Source organism: Cricetulus griseus, chromosome 2 (genome assembly GCF_003668045.3).
Source record: "Cricetulus griseus strain 17A/GY chromosome 2, alternate assembly CriGri-PICRH-1.0, whole genome shotgun sequence".
Taxonomy (NCBI): domain Eukaryota; kingdom Metazoa; phylum Chordata; class Mammalia; order Rodentia; family Cricetidae; genus Cricetulus; species Cricetulus griseus.
In genome coordinates this window covers 199385883-199406418 of record NC_048595.1, presented here as the reverse complement: position 1 = coordinate 199406418, position 20536 = coordinate 199385883, and the positions used below count along the sequence as shown (strand labels likewise).

The window sequence follows — 20536 nt, the reverse complement described above, 5'->3', positions numbered from 1 at the left end:
CAAACCAAACCAAAACACCCTGCAAAAATAACAAAGCTAGGAAATCAGAAAGCTGGTATTCACAGCAGTATTTGTGGGACTACAGCCCATTTGCTTTTTGTCGGTGCTAGAGACTGAACCTGGCCTCATGTAGGATGGGCCTGCCCTCTGACACTGAGCCATAAGTTCAGCCCTACAGACTCTGTTCTTTCTCTTTTGAGGCAAGGTCTCACTATATAGCTCAGAATGGCCCAGAACTCATTATATCTTGAATCTGTGATTCTCCTATCTCAGCCTCCTATGTCTCAGGCCTATCTCAGAGTTCACACCTATTTATTTATTTATTTATTTATTTATTTATTTATTTATTTATTTATTTGAGACTGGGTCTCATGTAGCCCAAACTGGCTTAGACCTCTGTAGCTGAGGATGCCCCTGAACTACTGAGCCTCCTGCCTCTACTCCTGAAGCCTATGTCACCAGACCCTACTTCAGTCTACTCTTAACATACTGCAGCCATGTATTTTTGGAGGCCACAAATGCTCTTTATCAATCTGTCTTCTCAGATCCTAGAATGGTGGCTGACATATGGCTTGAGATTGTTTAACACATAAACACAACTTTCATGCCACATGCCTGGGTCTAATCGTAGGTACACCCAGTACTATTATCCCAGAGACTTCCACCCACCTAAAAGTCACATATTTGGGGGAAGGAGGAAGTCTGAACACCTTCCCTCCCCCCTCCATAGGACTCCAGAGTGGTGAAAGTGAAAGTGTACAAAAACTAACATTGGTGGAAACCGAACCAAAGGGCTCTGACTGAACAGGGCCTGTGAATCCTTGAGTATTTTGAAAGGAGCAGCCACTCAAAAACCTCAGCCTGTCACATCAGAAAAGAGTAGTCACTATTGCTGCAGCTGACCCTATCCTTACACAGGGCCCCAGGCAAGAGAATGTCAGCAGTGAGGAGACAGGAAAACAGCACTACACTGTCACCTTCAGCAGCCTGAGTTGTCCTACTACTTTAGGGACCTTGACTCAGGCAAACCAGGATTCCTGGCTTAGAGGATGAAGGGAATTTCAGGCCTAGCCACAAGGTCGAGGTAGAGCTGGAGACTGTATTAAAGATAACTTTAACACGGGCATAAGCGTGAGGCTTAGAAGGCGCAACCGGAAACAAAGTAAGGCAATACTAGTAAGTATGGACTCCTCAATGGGGTGTCAAAATTGTCTTCGTATTAGCCACATATATCTTTGGTGGTTAAGTTACATTTCAAAAGGTTGCTAAGAACCACCTCACTTCCCTCTCTTTTGTTAAGTGAATTTATAGGCTGGTTCCTTGGGTGGAATTATAATCTGATAAAGTAAAATCAGATGCCACTAAGGTGGCACAACGGGTTTATTACAAGTCCTCTACCTGTAAACTGGGTTTCTGGTGAGATTACTAGAGAGACAACTGCTTATGACTGAGAAGGGAGAAAAGCGCCCTTAACAACTCTTAACTGGGCTGCATTGGGATTCTTGCCCGGCCGCTGGAGAGGATTTCCTTTGCCTTTCAATCCTGCCTCAGCAGGTGACCGGCCTCGATGTAAAGAGATAAAACTGGGCTAGAACCTGGGGGCAAACCTTGCCCTGGGTACTTCGGTCCACAACCGCCGCCATACGGACCCGCGCACCTCCGCGGCTCCTGCGATGGCGACAGAGGGCACCTCGGCCCTGGCACCGCTTTACGTCCTCGCTGCTATCACCTCGCCAGCGCCAAGCCCGCCCCATTCACCACTTCCTCCAGAGAGCACTATCCTTCCGGCAGGGCTCCTTGCTGATTGGCTGGCTGAAGAGTCGGCCGCTGGGGACTGCGCAGCGGCCGCGCTGGTCCTTGTCCGGTCCCTCGGCCTTGATCTCTGGGCTGCGAACTCTCTATGGTGCTGGCCACAACATGTGGCGCCTGACAGGGCTCCTGGGGAGAGGTAAGAGTCATCTGCAAGGCGATTCCCAACAGGCCATGGCCTCAGAACTGCACTGAGCTCCGCTCAGCCAGAGCGGCAGTAGGTGGGGTTAGATGCAGGGAAGGCGGAGCATGGGGGGCGAGGCTCTATTCGAAGAGTCTGGAGCCCTTGGAATTTGAGACGCGGTAGGGCAAAGTGGGGAGAAGGTGGAGCTTACATCCAAGGAGATGGGTGGAGCTCTAGAAGAGGCGGAGTCTATAAAAGAAAGCCAATGGAAAGAGGAGGAATTTAGAGACACGTGCTCAGTTCAGTATAGTGAGAATTTGTGTTTATAGATTTATGGTTGAAGTTGCCACTCAGGGGAGTGGGGGAACTCTGCGAGAATTTTTTCAAAGTAAACATGATCCATTCTGAGGGGTCTTGCCTTATTAGTTCTGGAGTGGTGGTCCCTACTAGGCTAAAGATTTCTGCCTGTACCCTGGTTTAAGAACCTCTGCAAAGGGTTAGGGGCTTAGGCTCAGTGGTAGAGGGCTTGCCTAGAATGCTGGAGGTCCTGAGTTCCATCCCCAGCATCGGGGTAAGGCTCCCTCACAGGCTAGAAGGAAGATTGTTAAGGCCATCTTTATTTCAACCCATCGCTGTTAGTGAGACTGATCCTTGTTGCTCCCACAGCTCTTCCCCGCCTGCTGGCACCTGGCTTTCGAAAGGCAACACCCAGGCCCACCAGTTCACATGGGCCTCAGACAACCTTCACTACCCCGCTGCTTTCTAGACCTAGCCTTGACAGGTGAGAGACTGACATTCTGTTACATGTGGCCTCCTGCTCCCATTTTGTACAGAACTTAATAGCTTCTGATTGTACCATTTAGGTCAGGCTCTTATGATCCAAGGAGGAACAGAGATCCAAAGTGCCATGGGTGGAAAGATGCCTTCCACTGGATGTCTGCTCATGTCTCCCCAAACACTCTTCGGGATGCCATCTCATGGGTAAGGCTTCCCCTGCCCTGACCTGTACCTTCAGCATAGATGAAAATGATCTTGCATGGGAGAACATCCTAGTCTAGAAACAAGGGCAAGATCATATCCACATGGCGAGGCCTGCGACCCTGAGCATGTTCGTGGAAACATTGCCATCCCTCCAGCCCCTGCCATGCACTTATTCTCTATTTGGTAGACATTTATTTAACACTTTTGAGCTAAGCACTAGGGGCAGAGTAGAGAACAAGGAAGACATAATTCTTGCCTTCATGGAGCTTAGCATAAATGATAATAAATAGCTGATAGCATAAGTTACCAACATGAACTGTTGCACACATTATCTTGTTTAATATTTACAAAAGTCTTGCAAGGGAAATTTATCCTTCATTTCATACACAAGGAAGCTCAGGCTTTAGACTATCAGTAATATACCTGAAGTCACATGGCCCTTAAGTAGAAGAACCAGATTTTGCTGGCCTGACATTCAAGCTGTACCATATGATTGCTTCACCTAGTATATCATGTAGAATTGCCTAATTCAGAATCTAATGCATAATTCTTCCCCAGTAAATATTTGTTGAACCAATCTCTAAGGTCTGGGGTACATCACAAGCATTAGGTCTCATAGGGCAGCATATTGACCCACTGCCATGTAGAGGATCTAGCTCTACACTGTTCTGAATGAATTGGAAGCATATATCACCTTCAGACCTGCCACATCCCAACCTGGTCCTTCATGTTTTATGCTGTAGGCAAGCTGCCGAGCCCCATCGCCACATGGTTGCCCAAAATAACACACAGTACAAATGCTGCTGGCCAATGACTAAGATTTCTTATTTACTAGTTCTGTCTAAGTCTCAACCATAACTATTAATCTATATATTTTTATAAACTTATCTTATTGAGGATGCCAGCGGCAAGCATCCTGTCTTCCCAGGTTCACATGGAGATTCTCCCTCTACTACAACTTGATCCTTCTGAGCCTTGCTTTTTTTGTTGGTGGTGGTTTGTTTGTTTGTTTTTCGAGATAGTGTTCCTCTGTGTAGCCCTGGCTGTCCTGGAACTCGCTCTGTAGACCAGGCTGGTCTTGAACTACAGAGATCAGTCTGTCTCTACCTCCTGAGTGCTGGGATTAAAGGTGTGAGCCATTACTGACCAGCCTTTTTTTTTTTTTTTTTTTTTTTTTTTTTTCTTAAACCTGTAATTTGTTGTCATCAGCAGAGCTGAACATGGGTTGCTTCCATGACAGTGATATGGCTGTCTAGGTTCCTTTGAACTGGAGGCAGATTATACCATAGAGAAGGGAACATTCTTCCATTTTGTCAAAGATCTGAGCCTTAGGTCAGTATCACATTGCTTCCTTTAGGGAACTGGACCTAGACTCCAGAGGTCCTGTTGTCATCTCTAGGTTCTGTCACACTACCCATATGGAAGGATCTGCACAAAAACTCTCCAACCCTATTCACCTTATTTTTTCTAATGATGGTGCCTTGTCTTTCTTCCTTCAGGATGAATCCCATTCATCATTCTAGTACTCTTTCCTCTCAGGCTCTTTGTAGCCCTCTGATTTGTTTTCTTCCTGGTATTTCGCATAAATGCTGGATTATTGTATTTGTTGCTCTGTGTATTTGGGTTTTGTCTCTTTCAACAAAAGATACAAATGCCATGAGGGCTCAGATGCTGTGCTATCTTGCATAGTTCCTGTTGCAACAAAGAAGTATCGGAGTGTCTCCAGCACGGGAAGATAGGAGTGAACAAGCAGCTCCTGGAATAAGAGCTAGCTCAACTGTTCTGTGACACCTTTTTAAACTTCCACTTGTACATGTGTGCTCTTGTGACTTGGTTGGGGACTCTGACTTGTCCCTGTATTTTAGGCTAAGCTCCATCTTACCACAGCATCTTTTTGCCTGTCTAGATCCTTTTATTCGGTCACTTGCTGACACATGCATTCAGCATGCATTTTTTTTTAAGATTTATTTATTTATTTATTTATTATGCATACAGTGTTCTGTCTGTACATGTTCCTGCACATCAGAGGAGGGCACCAGATCTCATTAAAGACGGTTGTGAGCCACCATATGGTTTCTGGGAATTGAACTCAGGACCTTTGAAAGAGCAGCCAGTGCTCTTAACCGCTGAGCCATCTCTCCAGCCCTCTCAGCATGCATTTTTTAGGCACCCACTCTCACTTAACACTGCCCTGGGCTCTGGGGATGCCAGAATGTGCATGGTCCATGGACCCTGCCTCTGCCATGCTTACAAACTAAAAAGGAGTGACAGACCCTAAGTGAATGATTGAAAAGGACTGCAGAACACCAAAGGCCAGGCTCAAGTGCTGTGAAAGTACATGGTGTAGTGCTGCCCCAGTTAGTCAGGAAAGGCTCCTGGCAGATGATGATTGACAGGTGGGGGCTGTGTTCCTGACACGCTGCCTTCTTTCCCAGGGCACTCTGGCCGTGCTGGCCCTGCACCTGGCAAGGCAGATCCACTTCCATGCATCCCTGGGAGCAGGACCTCAGCCAGCTGAATGCTACTCTTGGCAGAGTCCCCTGTACCGCTTCCTCTCCTCTTCCTGGTGGCGGCACCCACACTCCTGTGAGTTCTCGATCCTCAAGGGGCAACTGGGTCAGGCTGGGAGTTTCTCTGGGTCAGGAAGTATCTCTGGCCACACCTCAGGAAAAGAGCCATCAGCCATCACCTCCTTGCCTTTCCTCTCTGAAGTCAGAGGAAGAGGAGTGTGGGGAAGTGCTGTCCACACTGGGTGTGGGCCATGCCTGCCCCTCAGTTCTCCTCAGTGTCCTTCTATCACCTCCAAAGAGGAAGCCCCCACACCTAAGCTACTTTAGACCCTGGGTGTGGCTTCCTGCCCAATCCTCAACCATTTAGGTTCGGTCCTGCAGTCATCAGTAACCGAAAGTACTGAGTGTATATTTGGGGTTGTATGCAAAAAGCATATAACCACATGACTGAAGCTCTGCAATCAGCTTTTTAAGAATTCTAACCCCCAACTACTGCTTACTAACTACTCTTGTGTCCCTGAAGAAATCAGTTTAGTCTACTCATGACTTAGTTTCTTTATCCATAAAATGGGGTAATAATAAATGGGGCTCCTTGGGAAGACCAAATGAGTTAATATGTGTCAAAGACTTAGCACAGTGCCTAGCACATAGTATGTACTTGGTCATTATCAGTTGGAGTATTAGTTCTTGTGTTAGCATTTAAGCACAAAGTTGGGTGGTAAGGTACAATAGTGAATGAGGTAGGCACTCCCTGCCACTGGGAGAATTCAAGTGATTTGTACTCAGGATGGGAGGTCAGCATGAGTATGGATCCCTGGAGAGCAGTGGCTCTCAGCCTTTCTAATGCTACAACTCCTTAATACATTTCCTCATGTTGTAGAGACCCCCAGCTGTAAAATTATTTTTGTTGCTACTTCATAACTGTAATTTTGCTACTGTTTTGAATCATAATGTAAATACTGGTCTTAAGCCACCCACAGGGGTCGAGACCCACAGGTTGAGAACCGCTGCTGCTGTAGAGGAAGGCCAGCAAAGGGAGTGGAAGAGGACTGTGAGAGGGAGGTGTCTCAGGAGTTTCACAGTTCTTCCTCTGGCCTCCCAAACCTCAGGAGGATTGACTGGCAAATGCTTCCAGCTCCCAAAAAGCTGATCCCTTTCTTACCTGCCTTCTTGCTGGCTTTCTTCAGCACTTCAGAGGCATGTTCTTCCCAGACCTGACTTCCCCACTCCCACATACACTGGCCTCAGGGAACCAAGGCTGGGCCAAGAAGAACCCTCAGATCAGCCACAGTGCTGCCCTTCAGACAACTCCCTGAGAGCTGGCCTGAACCTCCCTGAAGAAGGTACAGCCTTACCTAATACCTATAGAATGGAGAGGGGGTGGATGGACCTAACACCCACAGGAGAGGGAGGGGCTGGTGGATGGACCTTTGTTGCTCTGTGTACCCAGGTAACTAGCTGTCACCCCTGTGAGGCCTTTTGCTTTTTGGGGTGACTGAGAGTTACTGGACAGGGCAGACTGGGAGGGAAAGGAAGAGAAAAGTCACATCCTTCTCCTCTCCCTAACCTCCTGGATGCCGGCCTTTCCCTTTCAGAGCCCAGTAACTTTGACTTCCTGAATGCCAGTGGGGACTTCACATCCCAGGCAAAGACAACTGAGGCCTGCCCCCCTGGAGAAAAAAATGTATGGTCCAGGTTTGGTACCTAGAATGCCCACTCCACTCTTGGGTCTGGTAGAGATCCAAGTGAACAATAACTTGATTCTGCCTTCTATTTCTTCCCCAGGAACAAGACAAGTCCAAGGCTCTTCCCCTAGAGGAGGCTGTGACTTCCATCCAGCAACTCTTTCAGCTCAGTGTTGCCATCGCTTTTAACTTCCTGGGTACCTGCTCCCCCTCCTCAAGGCAGGAGGATGAGGAAATGGGAAGGGCATGGAGTGGGTGGAATACAGTCAGAGTAGAGAGTGGTTTAGCTGGACAGTGGTGGCACACACCTTTAGTCCTAGCACTTGGTAGGCAGAGGCAGGTGGATCTCAGTGAGTTCGAGGCCAGCCTGGTCTACAAATTGAGTTCCAGAACAAACAGGACTGTTATATAAAGAAACCTTGTCTCAGGGGGAGAGGGAGAGGGAGAGGAAGAGGTTTAAACAAGAGGTTTATCTTCTCTCAGGTAGATAGACCATATGTAGCATGGGGGTTCAGTGGGGTCAAGGACCCATCCTTACTCTTACATGTTCAGCCAATCTTAAAACTAGCTCTCTAGTTTTCTGCTAGGGGAGCTTGCCCATTCCCCAGTTCATATATTCATTTATTCAGCAAGTGCTGAGCTCTCATCTTGAGTTGAGTATTAGTCATTCCAGCTCCTGCCCTCCTGTGTATATTCTTAGCAGCTTGGAGGAGAGACACAGTAAGCTAGAGGACCACTCCTTTCCTTTAAGGGCATGACCTTGAAGTTGCCCTTTGTAGAGGTACTCGAGCCACAAAGTAGACTTATGGCCATCTGTTATAGAGGAGGCTGAGAAATGTAGTCTTCCGCTGAATGGCCATGTGCTTCCTTGAAAATTCTGTCCTGTGTAAACAGTAGAAAGCTTTAGAGGACACCCAGCATTCTCTGCCTTGCTTTAAAAAGAGCAGGCTCCTGCCATTTGCAGTGGGCCCCAAGTACATAATGGGAGCGAACCCGTATCAAATCTGGAGACCCCACAAGACTTGGCCATTTGTCCTGGTTCTACAGTGACTTGGCTCTTGTCTCAAGCCATCTAAGATGGAGCCCAGGATTCCCAGCAGCATCTGCTGGGCCTAGGAGTTGGCTGGGTGAGCAGCTGGGGTTCATTCAGAGCATATTTACTGCATATTCACCTTTGCTAGCCCCTACTCTATGTCATGGAGATGTGGTGGTTCTTTACTCTGTGCACATGTGAATTGAAGGACAGTAAACAGTAAACTGACCAGGTACAGTGGCCCATGCCTTTAATCCCAGCACTTGGGAGGCAGAGGCAGGCAGATCTCTATATTAGAGTTTGGAGCCAGCCTGATCTACAGAGCTGGTTCCAGGACAGCCAGGCTACACAGAGAAACCCTGTCTGGAAAAACAAAAAAGAATTTCAGATGGTAGATATTACAAAGAAATGGAACAAGGGGTTGTTTCACTAACTTGGGCAAGGAACAACTTTTCATGTAGAAATATGCTGGAAGGGAGACCCTTAAGCTAAATCTGGCTGACAAAGGCAAGCTGCATTTGTTCCCATCTGGAGACGGCTCTCCAGCAGAGGGAGAAGCAAGAGCAAAGGTGCTGTGACAGCACTGAGTTTTCTTTGTTAAAGGACAAAAGAGAGGTGCCTAGCTGGAACTTACCCATCACAGAAAGGATAGAAGGATGAAGTCAGAGAAGAGTAGCCAGGAGCCAGCTCAGGTAGGGTCTTCTGAAACCAGGAAAAGAGTAGGGATTTCCTACGTGACACAGGAAGCCACTGGAGCAGGAAAAAGGATGGTCATGAAGTCTGACTTACTCATCCAAAGATCTGTGTGGCTATTTCCAGATCACCATGGATTGAGGAGGCCAGAAGGGAAACGTGAGACCAGGCAGGAAGACTTGGCTGAGAACTCAGCAGGATGTGATGAGGGCTTAGCCATGGCTAGGGGCAGCAGTGACCAGAGGAGTAGAGGAATTCAGGTTACTGATGCTCAGGTAGGGTCTTCTGCCCCTCAAGTCTCCTTCCCAAGGACAGAGGACTCAGTGAACCCTGGACAGTGGATTTTCAGGAGGAAGGGAAGTGAGTTTTAACTCTGCTTGCTGAATGGAATGTGGCTTTTTCCTAGTTGGCTTTTTTGTGATTTTTTTTTTTTTTTTTGAGGGCAGGCTCTTCTCAGAATCCTCTGGCCCATTCCCCCATTCATATATTCATTTATTCAGCAAGTGCTGAGCCCTGTGGCAGAGCACAAAGGCAGCACAAGCTATAATCATATTTTGCATTTATGTAGAATTTTCATCCCATGCAAAATTACTTCTTCCTTCTTGTTCTGCCTGCCTCGAGGATTTTACAGTATAATTGAGGAGACGGGGCTTATTCTTTTGTACCAGCTGTGTCCATAGACAAAGGTTTGGTATATTAGGAAAGTGCTAAAAAGAGTTTAAACCCCAAGTGTGGTCTGAAGGTTCTAGAGTAGAAACAATGGGAGGCCTGGTGATAGAGGTAGAACATGGGGTCTCAGGCAGGAGCCATTTTGAGCAAAGATAAAACTGGCAAAGGTGAGTCCTGCATGTACATTTCCTGTCTCCTTAATGCCTGAGAAAAGCAAAGGGCCTGGCTTTGGAGTTTTATGTCAGCCAGGCATTGACTGTCTTCTGCTAAGGCTCTTCCTTGCCCCATAAGACTAGCTAAGCAAGACCACCTGTGCGATGCAGGTGTGTAGTGGGAATCCTCTCCAGCTGGCAAAAACCCAAGAGTCTCTGGGGTCACTTTAGCTGCTGAGCCTCAGGGGGAATGGCACTCAAGGAAACTCCAGAGATCCAGGGCCAGCACTGATATAGTGTCTCAAGGTTGCTGCTCTCGGAATACTTTTCTCAACCGATTAAGAGTCATACTCTGGCAAAGTCTCATTGGTGGGAAGAGCACAGGCATATGATAGACAGCCCAGGGAAGGGGTTGTTCCCAAAGGGCAGCCAGAACTATTGGCCAGGTAAGGAAGCACAGCCACCTCATCTCTGGCACCAAGCCTCCCCCACAGCCCCATGTCTTTGGCACCAGTGAGCCAGCTGGAGAAATGTTGCATATTTATCCATGTTCATATATCCAGAAGAAGAAGAAAAGAGGGACTCTGGGAGGAGATGAACAACTTGAGGGTCTGGTTGAGGAAGTGAAAGGACATTGGGAAATGTGTTTGTGCTCCATGCTTTCTACAGGGACAGAGAACATGAAGACAGGGAACGACACAGCAGCCTTCTCTTACTTCCAGAAAGCCGCAGACCGAAGCTACAGCAAAGCACAGTACAATGTGGGCTTGTGTCTTGAGTATGGCCGAGGCACCCCTAGGGACCTCAGGAAGGTACTGTCCCATCCCCAGACCCAGTGAGCTCAAAAAATAAGTAGTACACAGAAGGGGTTAATAGTTCTACTTCTCGGGGCTGGAGAGATGGCTCAGAGGTTAAGAGCACTGGCTGCTCTTCCAGAGGTCCTGAGTTAAATTCCCAGCAACCACATGGTGGCTCACAACCATCTGTTATGAGATCTGGTGCCCTCTTCCGGTGTGCAGATATACATGGAAGCAGAATGTTGTTTACATAATAAATAAATAATTAAATAAATAAATAAATAAAATCTTTAAAAAAAAATCTTAGTTAAAAAAAAAAAAGTTCTACTTCTCCCCCTGACTCCATTGGAGCCTAGCTGTGATTCCAAAGTAAGCCCTCCTAAATTATAGAAATGTACAGGGAGGGCAGGCATTTTACCTTTCTTTGCAACTGTACTCTCAGAGCCTAGATTGCACCTTGATAAATAGGTTAATTTTAAGATAGAAAGGTAGGTATGCAAGGTTGTCATACATAAAATATTTATTTTGTTGAACTGTATGTGAAAGATAAAGGGAAAAATCAACTTGCTGTTCTTCTATGTCTACGGGACCTTAACAATGATATATCAGATCTATGTCAGCAAAGGTATTCATGGTATACTGTTATGTCTCTTTCTCTGTATGAGTGTATATTCATACATAAATATAATGTATAGGGCTGGAGAGATGACTCAGTGGTTAAGTGGACTGCTCTTTCAAAAGACCTAGGTTCGATCCCCAGTACCCATATGGTGGCTCACAACCACCTATAACTCCAATTCCAGGACCTGACATCCTCTTTGGCCTCCACAGGCACCGCACACATGTGGTACACAGACATACATTCAGGCAAAACTCTCATGCATACAAAATAAAAATAAAATAATGTATAACGTATGCACATGTACATAAACATACATGTGCAAATGTATACATGGTGTGTGTAACAGATCCATGGGGGGAAACTTGGAAGCATATGCACTAAAATTTTAATAATGAATGATCTTAATTGAACATGGTAACATACACCTGTAATTCCATCACTCTAGAGGCTAAGGCAGAAGGATCCCTGTACATTTGAGACCAATCTGGGATATATAGGTAATAATAGGTTGCAGGAATTCTATATAAAGACTCCCTCTCAAAAAGACAATAGATCAAAGACAAACAAAAAGTCCTAATGCTCTTTAGGAGGCAGGATATCTTGGGGTTTTACATTTGTATTTTGGGTTTCTTTTTTTTTTTTTTTTTTCTTAGATTTTGACTTGACAGCATTTACCTGACTAACCTATAATGATTATGTATTTATTTGAATGATTTTTAAATTTTCACTTAAATAAAGAGACAAATTACCAGCAAACTGATTATTTCTCCTGTTGCCCCAGGCTATCCTCTTTTACCACTTGGCAGCCATCCAGGGCCACAGCCTAGCTCAGTACCGCTATGCTCGGTGCCTATTGCAAAGTTCAAGCTCTTTGTCAGACCCTGAGCGGCAGAGGGCAGTGTCTATGCTGAAGCAGGCCGCAGACTCTGGCTTGAGAGAGGTGAGTGCCACTGGTGGGGTCTATTCTAAGTGAGGTATGCAGAGTCTGAAAGTGACTAAGATGCCCTTTTCCTTTCTCCCTGATAGGCCCAAGCTTTCCTTGGGGTGCTTTTTACCAAGGAGCCACACCTGGATGAGCAGAGAGCAGTGAAATACCTTTGGCTGGCAGCCAAGAATGGGGTATGTATGAGATCTCTGGTCCATGTGTGTTGGAGATCAAGTCTGATAAGAGATTTGGGAACTGTTTCTGAGCTATGAGCTCTTGGTACATTTTCCAGGAACTAGCCAAGCCATGGATTCCACTGACCCACTGTGTGACCTTTGACAGGGCCACTGGGGTGCTGAGCCTAAGGGAGGTGATACTTGGACTTAGACATTGTGAAGTGTGCCACAGCAGGGCTCCTCTCTACCAGCCACCCAGCCTGTTGCTTGCTACACATTCAGCACATATTGGGCCATCACTCCTTTTTTTGTTGTTGTTTTGTTTTATTTTTTGAGACGGGGGTTTCCCTCTGACAACCTTGGCTGACCTGGAACTCACTCTGTAGACCAGGCTGGCCATGAACTCACAGAGATCCATCTGCCTCTGTCTCCCAAGTGCTGGGACTAAAGGCCTGCGCCATCACTACCCAGTTGGCCATTACTTCTTTATTTGGACCTGTTTGATCACCTTTAAAACAAGCATAATAATTCCCACTTTGACTGTCTGCTACTTCACAGGGTTATTGGGAGTATCAGACCAAGGTGACACATGTGTGAGGTCTCTCTAAGCTATACCCATGACTAGTCATTGTGGTGGCCTGGGGAAGTCAGACACATATGAGAGAGGGATACTTGATTGTCTGATCTGGGTGTTGGCATTCAAGTGGCATAGCCCAGTTTGTTCTACAGGGAATTGGTTCTGTGGGATGTTGATGAGGAATGCCACAGGAATGATTATTTGGATCTCAGGAGCACTAAGTGAAAATAGTTGTTTTGTGTGTAGACAACCTCACTGTGAAATGCCCAGGTGATCCGTGGTTCATTGATTACTGTTGTACCTGGCAGGGTCAGGAGTCCTGCAGGCAGTGTGCACAGTGTCATTTCCCTGCATAGGACACTATTGCTTCTCTTTGTTCTCTGACCAGCATACTGATAGCATTATTGCATCAGAATACTTAACCTCAGCTACCCTGCGCTGCCCATAGTACCTGTAGTCCCTGACAGAAGAGGACGGCTAGCAGCAGCTAGTAACTCTTCCTCCTCAGGAGGAGTGGGTCTGCTGTCCATATGCCGGGTACACACTGGGCCTTCTGGCCTGCTAGGGTTAGACCAGCATGCAAATGGGATACCTGTCACCTGCTGTGGAGCACTGTTTTGGGATGTAGCCCTTCCACTCTTCAACCTTTCAGAAACTGGATTGGTCACTGGGGGGCTTATACTGAGTAGTGTTGTGGGGGTAGAGCTTAGGTCTTACATATGCCTGTTGCTATAGTCTGCCCTGGCCTGCAGCTCCAAATCTATGATATTTATTATGGACTTTGGCCTTCGTGTCACTTAAGTGGGAACAGATTATGTGACAGAAACTTGTGGCCCATAAAGGAGCAATGGGACCATGGTTAGGACTCTATAGAATTCTTTTGATTAAGGGATTATATATGATAAGACCTCTCTGGTAAGGGAGGAGAGCACAGTGGTGTGAGAAGCCGGAGGGGAGTATGGTGCTAGTGGCACTGACCTGAGCACGTTCCATACAGAGAAGCCTAAGTGGGCAGTGCTTCTGTTACCCCTGTCCCATAGGTGAGGAAACTGGGGCACCTAGGTTGGAAGCCAGGAAGGTTAGCTCTGCAAGTCAGGCTCCCAGTGCCTACTTCTGTCTCACAGAGGAGTGCACATCAGTGAGGAGACAGGTACAGGCAAGGAGCAGAGCCTCTGAAGAAGACATGCTTGTGCTGTGTTTCTGTTTCGAGGTCCTCTCAGGTGGACCTGGCTTTGGGAAATCTATGCACACTGGACTTCTGCTCTGTCAGAGGCCAAAGCTTGCCTCTCAGTATCCTTCCCATCAAGGGCCAAACCCTTCTGAAGTCTTTTTTCAGCCAGTCCCAGCAAGAGAAGCCTTCACACTGGTGGGGTCAAATCTCCCTAGGCAAAGGGACCTAACTCCTCAGACAAGCACTGGGCCTCTAACATTTCATGGTTGAGGAGCTTGGAATGTGGCAGGCTGCATGGATGAAGGCTCAGCATACCTGCCTGACTCCACCTCACTCCTGGCTAAGCATTCCAGCTCTTCAATTTGTCTGTCTTCTCCTTTAGGACTCTCAAAGCAGATTCCACTTGGGAGTCTGCTACGAGAGGGGCCTTGGTGTTCAGAGGAATCTGGGCGAGGCTGTTAAGTGCTACCAACAGTCAGCAGCTGTGGGGAATGAACCGGCCCGGGAGAGGCTTCGGACCCTCTTTAACATGGAAGCAGCAGGTAATGCAAGCCAAGGTCTGGTTCCTTCCAAGCTTAGTGCCCTCTAACAACAAAGGGTGGTAGCCCCAGGTCTCCTGGTTAGTCCTGACCCCAGTAATAATTAGAAGTCCAGCTTTCAGAGTGAGATAATCTTGTGTTTTGACCTCTACTGTCCCAGAGCTGGGTCTCCTTTCCTTTCAGCCTTGGTTTCTTCTCTGACAATCAGAGAAATAGTAGAACTTAAGTCCTTAGCTTATTGTAAGCACTACACTTGAGGAAAATAACAGGCTTAGCACAGCCAGTCATGGTGGTACACGCCAGGAGTTGCAACATTTGGGATGCTGAGACATCCATTCCTGGGTTGGCTCGGGTAACATAGCAAGACACTGCCTTTAAAAAAAAAAAGCATAGCATAGTCTAGCACACAGTAAATATTCAGTAAACCAGCAGATGATTGTTGCTGTCATTTTTTTAGGAGAGCCAATGTCTTGAGGCTGACAGGTACCTCTCTAGGGCTAGGAGAGCCCCACTCCTGAGTCACTGGGGCTAGGCCCCATTAGCAATGCCAGGGGAGCCAGGTCCTGTATGAAACCCCTGCTCTGCCAGCTGTGGTGCTGCACACCTTTAATACCAGCACTGAAGGCAGAGGCAAGTGGGTCTCTGAGTTTGAATTGAGACCAGTATAGTCTGCATAGTGAGTCCTAGGACTATGTAGAGAGTCCCCATCTTAAACAAAGACCCTGCTAGGAGAACTGTATGAATAAGCATTGCTATCACCTCTTTTATTTAGCCCCAGGGCCCATCAACCTGACCATGACAGGACTGAAGTCTTTCTCCAGTCCCTCCCTCTGTAGCCTGAACACCCTGTTGGCAAGTGCCTCGGGCCTCCCTCATGCCTCAAGCACTGGGAACCTTGGCCTCCTCTGCAGAAGTGGCCATCTTGGAGCCAGCCAGGGAGCCCCCAGCAGGACTATCCCATCCTTGGAAATGAATCTCATGAGACTGGGTTTCGGCTAAGGTGAGATAAAACACAGCCCTGGCTGGGAAGAGAGTGGACTGGAGGTTGGATGGCAAAAATTGGGTGTTAGTACTCCTTCCTAAAGTAGCAATTCCAGTTGGTACTCAGATACCTACCTACTTGAAGTACATGGCTAATCAGCTTTGTCATTTTTTTCCATTTGGTAACCTCCCAAGTAACACACACATACACACACACCAAAAAAAAAAAAAAAAAAAAATCACTCAGTGACCCCAGAAATCCCGTTTGTTGCCTTTGCCTTTGTTTTTGAGCAATAACTAACTCTGTTCCTGTGCCTCAGTTTCCCCATACTTAGATCATATCATAGTCTCCAACAACCCTTGCTGTGCATGCCTCTGGCAGTTGACAAGAATTTATGTGGCATGTAAATCAAGATGCTTTCCTTTAGTAGTATATTTAATATAGAACGCCAAGTATAATGAACAAATTAGCCTGTAATTCTTTTTCACTTAAGCTAACCTTAAAAAAGAAAGAAAAGCAAAGAATCGACTTAAAACAAAGCATCCTGTTAAATGGAGTGCAGATCCAGAAGGTGACAAAAGTGTAGAAGTGTTCCCATGAGTGACTGAAGCTTGGGAAGTCCTGAGTGTCACCGACATTCTTGCCTTTTCATCTGCAGTGGACTCATTATTTTCACCTTTGGTGTGGAAGGGAGAGGTTGCCTGATGCTTACATGTGTCTGTTTGAATATTTTTCAGACCTCCACCTTAACAATGGAGCCTGAGAGAGAGTTCTCAGAGATATTACAACTTGATTCCCAAAGAGGAGGCCAGGTAGCTACTCACCTTCCTGGAAACCTTCAGCACCTCCCCAGCACCATAAAGAAGAATGCTGTAATGACCTCAGTTCTGGCTCTGCCACTGGCCTGGCTGTGTCACCTGGAAGCAGTGACCTAATTTTCTAACATTCTTTTCTCAATTGTAGACCAAGGATAGTAGCATGTGCCCTCCTGCCTTAAAGGACTGAGGTGCAGCCATTTCACTGTAGAAAGGACCTTAGTCCTTGATTAGGTTCCTGAAAGAGTGGTGCCCACACTTCTATGGCCTTCAAAGTCAGAAGGCCACCAGGTGTGGTGTGAGCGCCTTTAATCCTAGCACTTAGGAGGCAGTGGCAGGGAGATCTCTGTGAATTCAAAGCCAACCTGGTCCACAAAGAGAATTCCAGGACACCCAAGGCTACATAGAGAAATGCTGTCTCAAAAAACAAAACAAAACAAGAGACCTGGAAGAGGATCAAAGCTGACATCATGACTCCAGCCAAGACTTCTGGTCTGCCAGTTCACACTGTAGTGTCATTTGAAAACATTATCATCACCCTGCAGGTGTGGGGGTGTCAGTAGAGATTAGACACCTGGAGTCTTGGAGTCAGAGAGTAGAGACCGTGAGTCCTTTTGGGGAAAGGTCAGGTAGGAATGTACAAGTGTTTAATAAAACAGATGGTGGATTATCTCCTCACTCTTGCCCTTGAGTGTGTAGGGGAGAGCCAGGAAGATGGGCAGGGGGAGCTGAAAGCTGAGGCTCCATCCTCATCTCTAAACTCTCCATTAACCAATTTACAGGGTCTTAAAAGCTCTCCAAGAGCGAGACTTAGAAAAAAAAATGACTTCTGAGTCAACGCTAATGACTCCAATTACTGAATTTGTGAATAGCTGTTCCCTGGCTTCTGGAAATTAGCCCAAGTTCAATAGCAGAAATGTGGCTGTGGGTAGAGGGTGGGAGGAACGGAGAACCAGCCCTCCCCCACCCCATCCCATGACTATTTCCTTGCCCAGTCAGCATGGTCAGCTCAGAGATGGGAGGGCTTGGGAGGGGTAGGTGTACCGGGTTTCTTCTGCTGCCCACCCTAGCTCTTCTAACATCTGTGTGGTCTTAGTTATGCAGTTCGAGCACCTTCCTTCCCCTAAAGCTCCAGTGCCTCCCCTTCTCCCTGCTTCCTTCCCAGATTTGCCATATACACCATCCTCAGCCCTGTTGGACACCTTTTATGACGCCTTCCACAGACCATGCTCCTTATACATGTCCGGGCACTTATTGCAGTGTCCCAAGCAAGGTGAGGACTCCATGTTCAGAGTTTGAAGCCTTGCAGTACATACACTAGCCGCTATGGAAGAAATAAATAAAGGTTTCTGTGATTGAGTAAGTTTGGGAAGCACTGCCCTAGATGCCCCTTTTTATAGATTCACAGTTCAAGTTCAGTAAGGTGAGCTCCAGGAAGCCTTGCAGTGAGGTGGAGGCTCTTCATTGAGGCAACAGAGCCTTCCTGGTGCCCTGAGAAATGTCACCACCAGCCTTCTTGGGACTCTCACTAAGCAGATTTTAAGTCATTTGCCCCCTGCCCTAGCCCCCACTTGCTTCCCCAGCTATGTAGGTCAGACAATGGATCCAGGTGTCCTGCCGTGATCGAGCCATGAGGTTCTCCCTCCCACTCAGTCCCTGATGAGTTAAACAAGACTGTCTAGGTACCCAAGTTGGGGTGGGGTATTTCTATACTCTCCAGCCTCAGAAAGAGCCTCTGCCTGGGGAGAGGGAAGGGTAGAAGTCTTAAGAGATGTTATCAGGAGCCCCAAACCTGTGGCTGTGCAGGCATTGTAGTCTCAATACAGTCACCAGTCTCAGTACACCCCTAGGGGACAGGCTTTATGACAGACCCCAAACTGCTGTGCTTCTGCCATTAAGATTCTATTAATGGCTCATTAGTGGCCTGAGGACAAGGAGGACAGGGAGATGGCCCCACAGCAGGACCAGCTTGACTTGTGTGCTGGGGGACGCAGGATTCCAGGCCTAGCCGTGGAACCCGCTCCCCAGCCATGAGACCCTTGAGTAAAGCTCTGCCCGGGAAGCTGTGAAGGTGGGAACACAAGCATTCTGACCAGTAGATCATTGTTACTAATATAGTGCAGGGCACTCAGTAGATGCTCAGCAAATAAATGCTTATTCAGCACATCTACTCTGCCCAGCAACTAGCTTATATACGTAGTAGGTGCTTTAAATATTTGTTGTGTGGGTGGGTGAATGATTATGCCTTTCTCCTCTCTATGATCATTATGCTACTTCTGATACTTTAGAAAGTATTGAAGAAACACAAAATATAGCCACGTGTGGTGGCTTACGTCTGTAACCTTAGCACTCAAGAGGCTGAGGCAGGAGGATTGCCTTGAGTTCAAGGCCTACAGTGACAGACTCTGACTCAAACAAGTTTGTTGAGGATGTTTACATTGCCCTCATAGCATACACGATTCTTAGAGGAGCTAGAAAACGCTGACCTACTTGGCAGGTAAATATGATTTGCTAAGTTGATCCTATGTTAAGTCTCCCTCCTCCCCTACCTTGTCTTTTTTGGGAATTTGGTTCCCCCCAGAGTCCCAAGGGTACAGTTGCCATCTCATTCTTGTTTCAGCCGGAGGAGAGGTAGGGTCAGTGAGCTGCCATGCTGAAGTTGGGTGACAGACAGGAAGGCTGCCTGTCAATCTCTGAGCTGCCCCCAGGCTGAGTGAACATTGCATTTCACTCTTGGTGCTGGAGAATGGCTGACTATTGATTTAAAAAAAAAAATGTCCCTCTGTGCTTTCCAAATTAAGACGACATTTAACTGAGTGCTTGCTGGCTTGCCTGCTCTCTCTGTCTCCCAGGGGACAGAGCCCATCTTGGTGAAAATTGTTTCAAGTATGTCCAAAGCCTTAGCTTTGACATCTTGGCTGATGTCAAGAAATTTCTGTAACCTTCCTGTTCAGCACACCCAGTTCTGTCACCATATGTACTGCCTCACTCTGAGCCCATTGCAGAGAAAAGTGCTGGTGTCAGCGCGCTAGGAAGAGATGCAGGAAACGGCACCAGCCCTCACACTACTCCCCCACTTTGACAAAACAGCATTGCTCAGGAGTTGTCTGGGTTCTGCAGGGAGGGCTGAGGACAGAGTTAGAGGGCTGCAGTGGTCCTCAATCTTAGTGAAGTCAAAGTCCACTTCGAAAATCTGATAAAGCTCTATTCCAGCCTGAAGGAGAGTGCATCCCATCCCTGCTCAGCATGCAGTTTAGCCATTCATAGACCCTGAAGCCCAGACACCATAGGCTAAGAAACTGATGGAAGCCAGGTATAGTGGCTAACACACCCGATAACACTACTCAAGATGCTGAAGCAGGAGAATTGCCACTGCTAAAGAAAATAAAATTGTAAGTGGCTAGGCATGGTAGTTCATGCCCTTTAATCCCTGCAGTCGGGAGGCAGAGGCAAACAGATCTCAGTGAGATCAAGGACAGTCTGATCTACCAGACTACCAGGGCCACACAATGCGACCCTATTTAAAAACAAACAAACAAACAAACAAACAAACCCACTGTAATGTACAATATATTAAATCCCAAATTCCTGATCCCAGATCCTAGCTTTTCAGAAGACCTGCTGTTTCGCCTTGTGCAAGTCTCCAGTTGTTTCATCTTTCCATGTCCTTGGCTATAAAATGAAGAACTGAGAGCTGGGTGTGACAGTCATGCACTGATAATCCCAGTATTTAGGAGGTAGAGTCAGCAGGATCAAGGATTCAAGATCATCCTCAGCTCTAAGGAAGAGTTGAGGCAGTGAAAAGTTCAGACCCTGTATGTCTGCAAGTGGTTTAGTGTCTCGGAGCCATGCTACATAGACTTTTACAGGTCATGTTTCCTTAAGAATCTGATGAGAATTTTGTATCTTCTGCTCAGATATACTTACATACAAAGTTCTGTCTGGTATACAGGGTTCCAAGAACCAGAGCTTTACAACTACAGTGATGCAATGGTTTACTCTCCCTCCCTCCCTCCATCCCTGCCCCCCTCCTCTCTCGGTTTGGTTTTTTGTTTTTGTTTTTGTTTTTTTTTTTTTTGACACAAGATTTTTCTGCGTGGCCCTGGCTGTTCTGGAACTCACTCTGTACACCAGGCTGGCCTCAAACTCAGAGATTGGCCTTCCTCTGTCTCTCAAGTGCTGGGATTAAAGATGTGTGCCACCACTGTCTGTCTGGCTTGGCTTAGTGTTTCCAATGATGGAGTTTCAGCCATGGTTCTAGTGTTCCTAGGTCATC

The 20536-nt window shown here is 47.0% G+C and overlaps 1 protein-coding gene across 1 annotated transcript; it reads left to right on the top strand.

Annotated features, from left to right (window-relative positions):
- The first annotated feature begins 1794 nt into the window (after positions 1–1794).
- Positions 1795–16938, top strand: Dele1 (DAP3 binding cell death enhancer 1). Its single transcript, XM_027398031.2, has 13 exons — positions 1795–1948; positions 2600–2714; positions 2797–2914; positions 5350–5500; positions 6612–6767; positions 7020–7108; positions 7210–7306; positions 10326–10468; positions 11857–12015; positions 12102–12194; positions 14307–14466; positions 15236–15463; positions 16183–16938. Exons 1-12 carry the CDS (start codon positions 1918–1920, stop codon positions 15460–15462), a joined length of 1539 nt encoding a protein of 512 aa, XP_027253832.1. The 5' UTR covers positions 1795–1917; the 3' UTR covers position 15463; positions 16183–16938.
- Positions 16939–20536: the final 3598 nt, after the last annotated feature.

What these genes read in the sequence shown, in the direction of transcription:
- Dele1 (XM_027398031.2), top strand. Translation starts at nt 1,918, where the DNA reads ATGTGGCGCCTGACAGGGCTCCTGGGGAGAG. An exon ending in CCTGAACCTCCCTGAAGAAG is followed by an intron (nt 6,768 to 7,019) that starts GTACAGCCTTAC and finishes TTTCCCTTTCAG; the next exon opens with AGCCCAGTAACTTTGACTTC. An exon ending in CCCCTAGGGACCTCAGGAAG is followed by an intron (nt 10,469 to 11,856) that starts GTACTGTCCCAT and finishes CTGTTGCCCCAG; the next exon opens with GCTATCCTCTTTTACCACTT.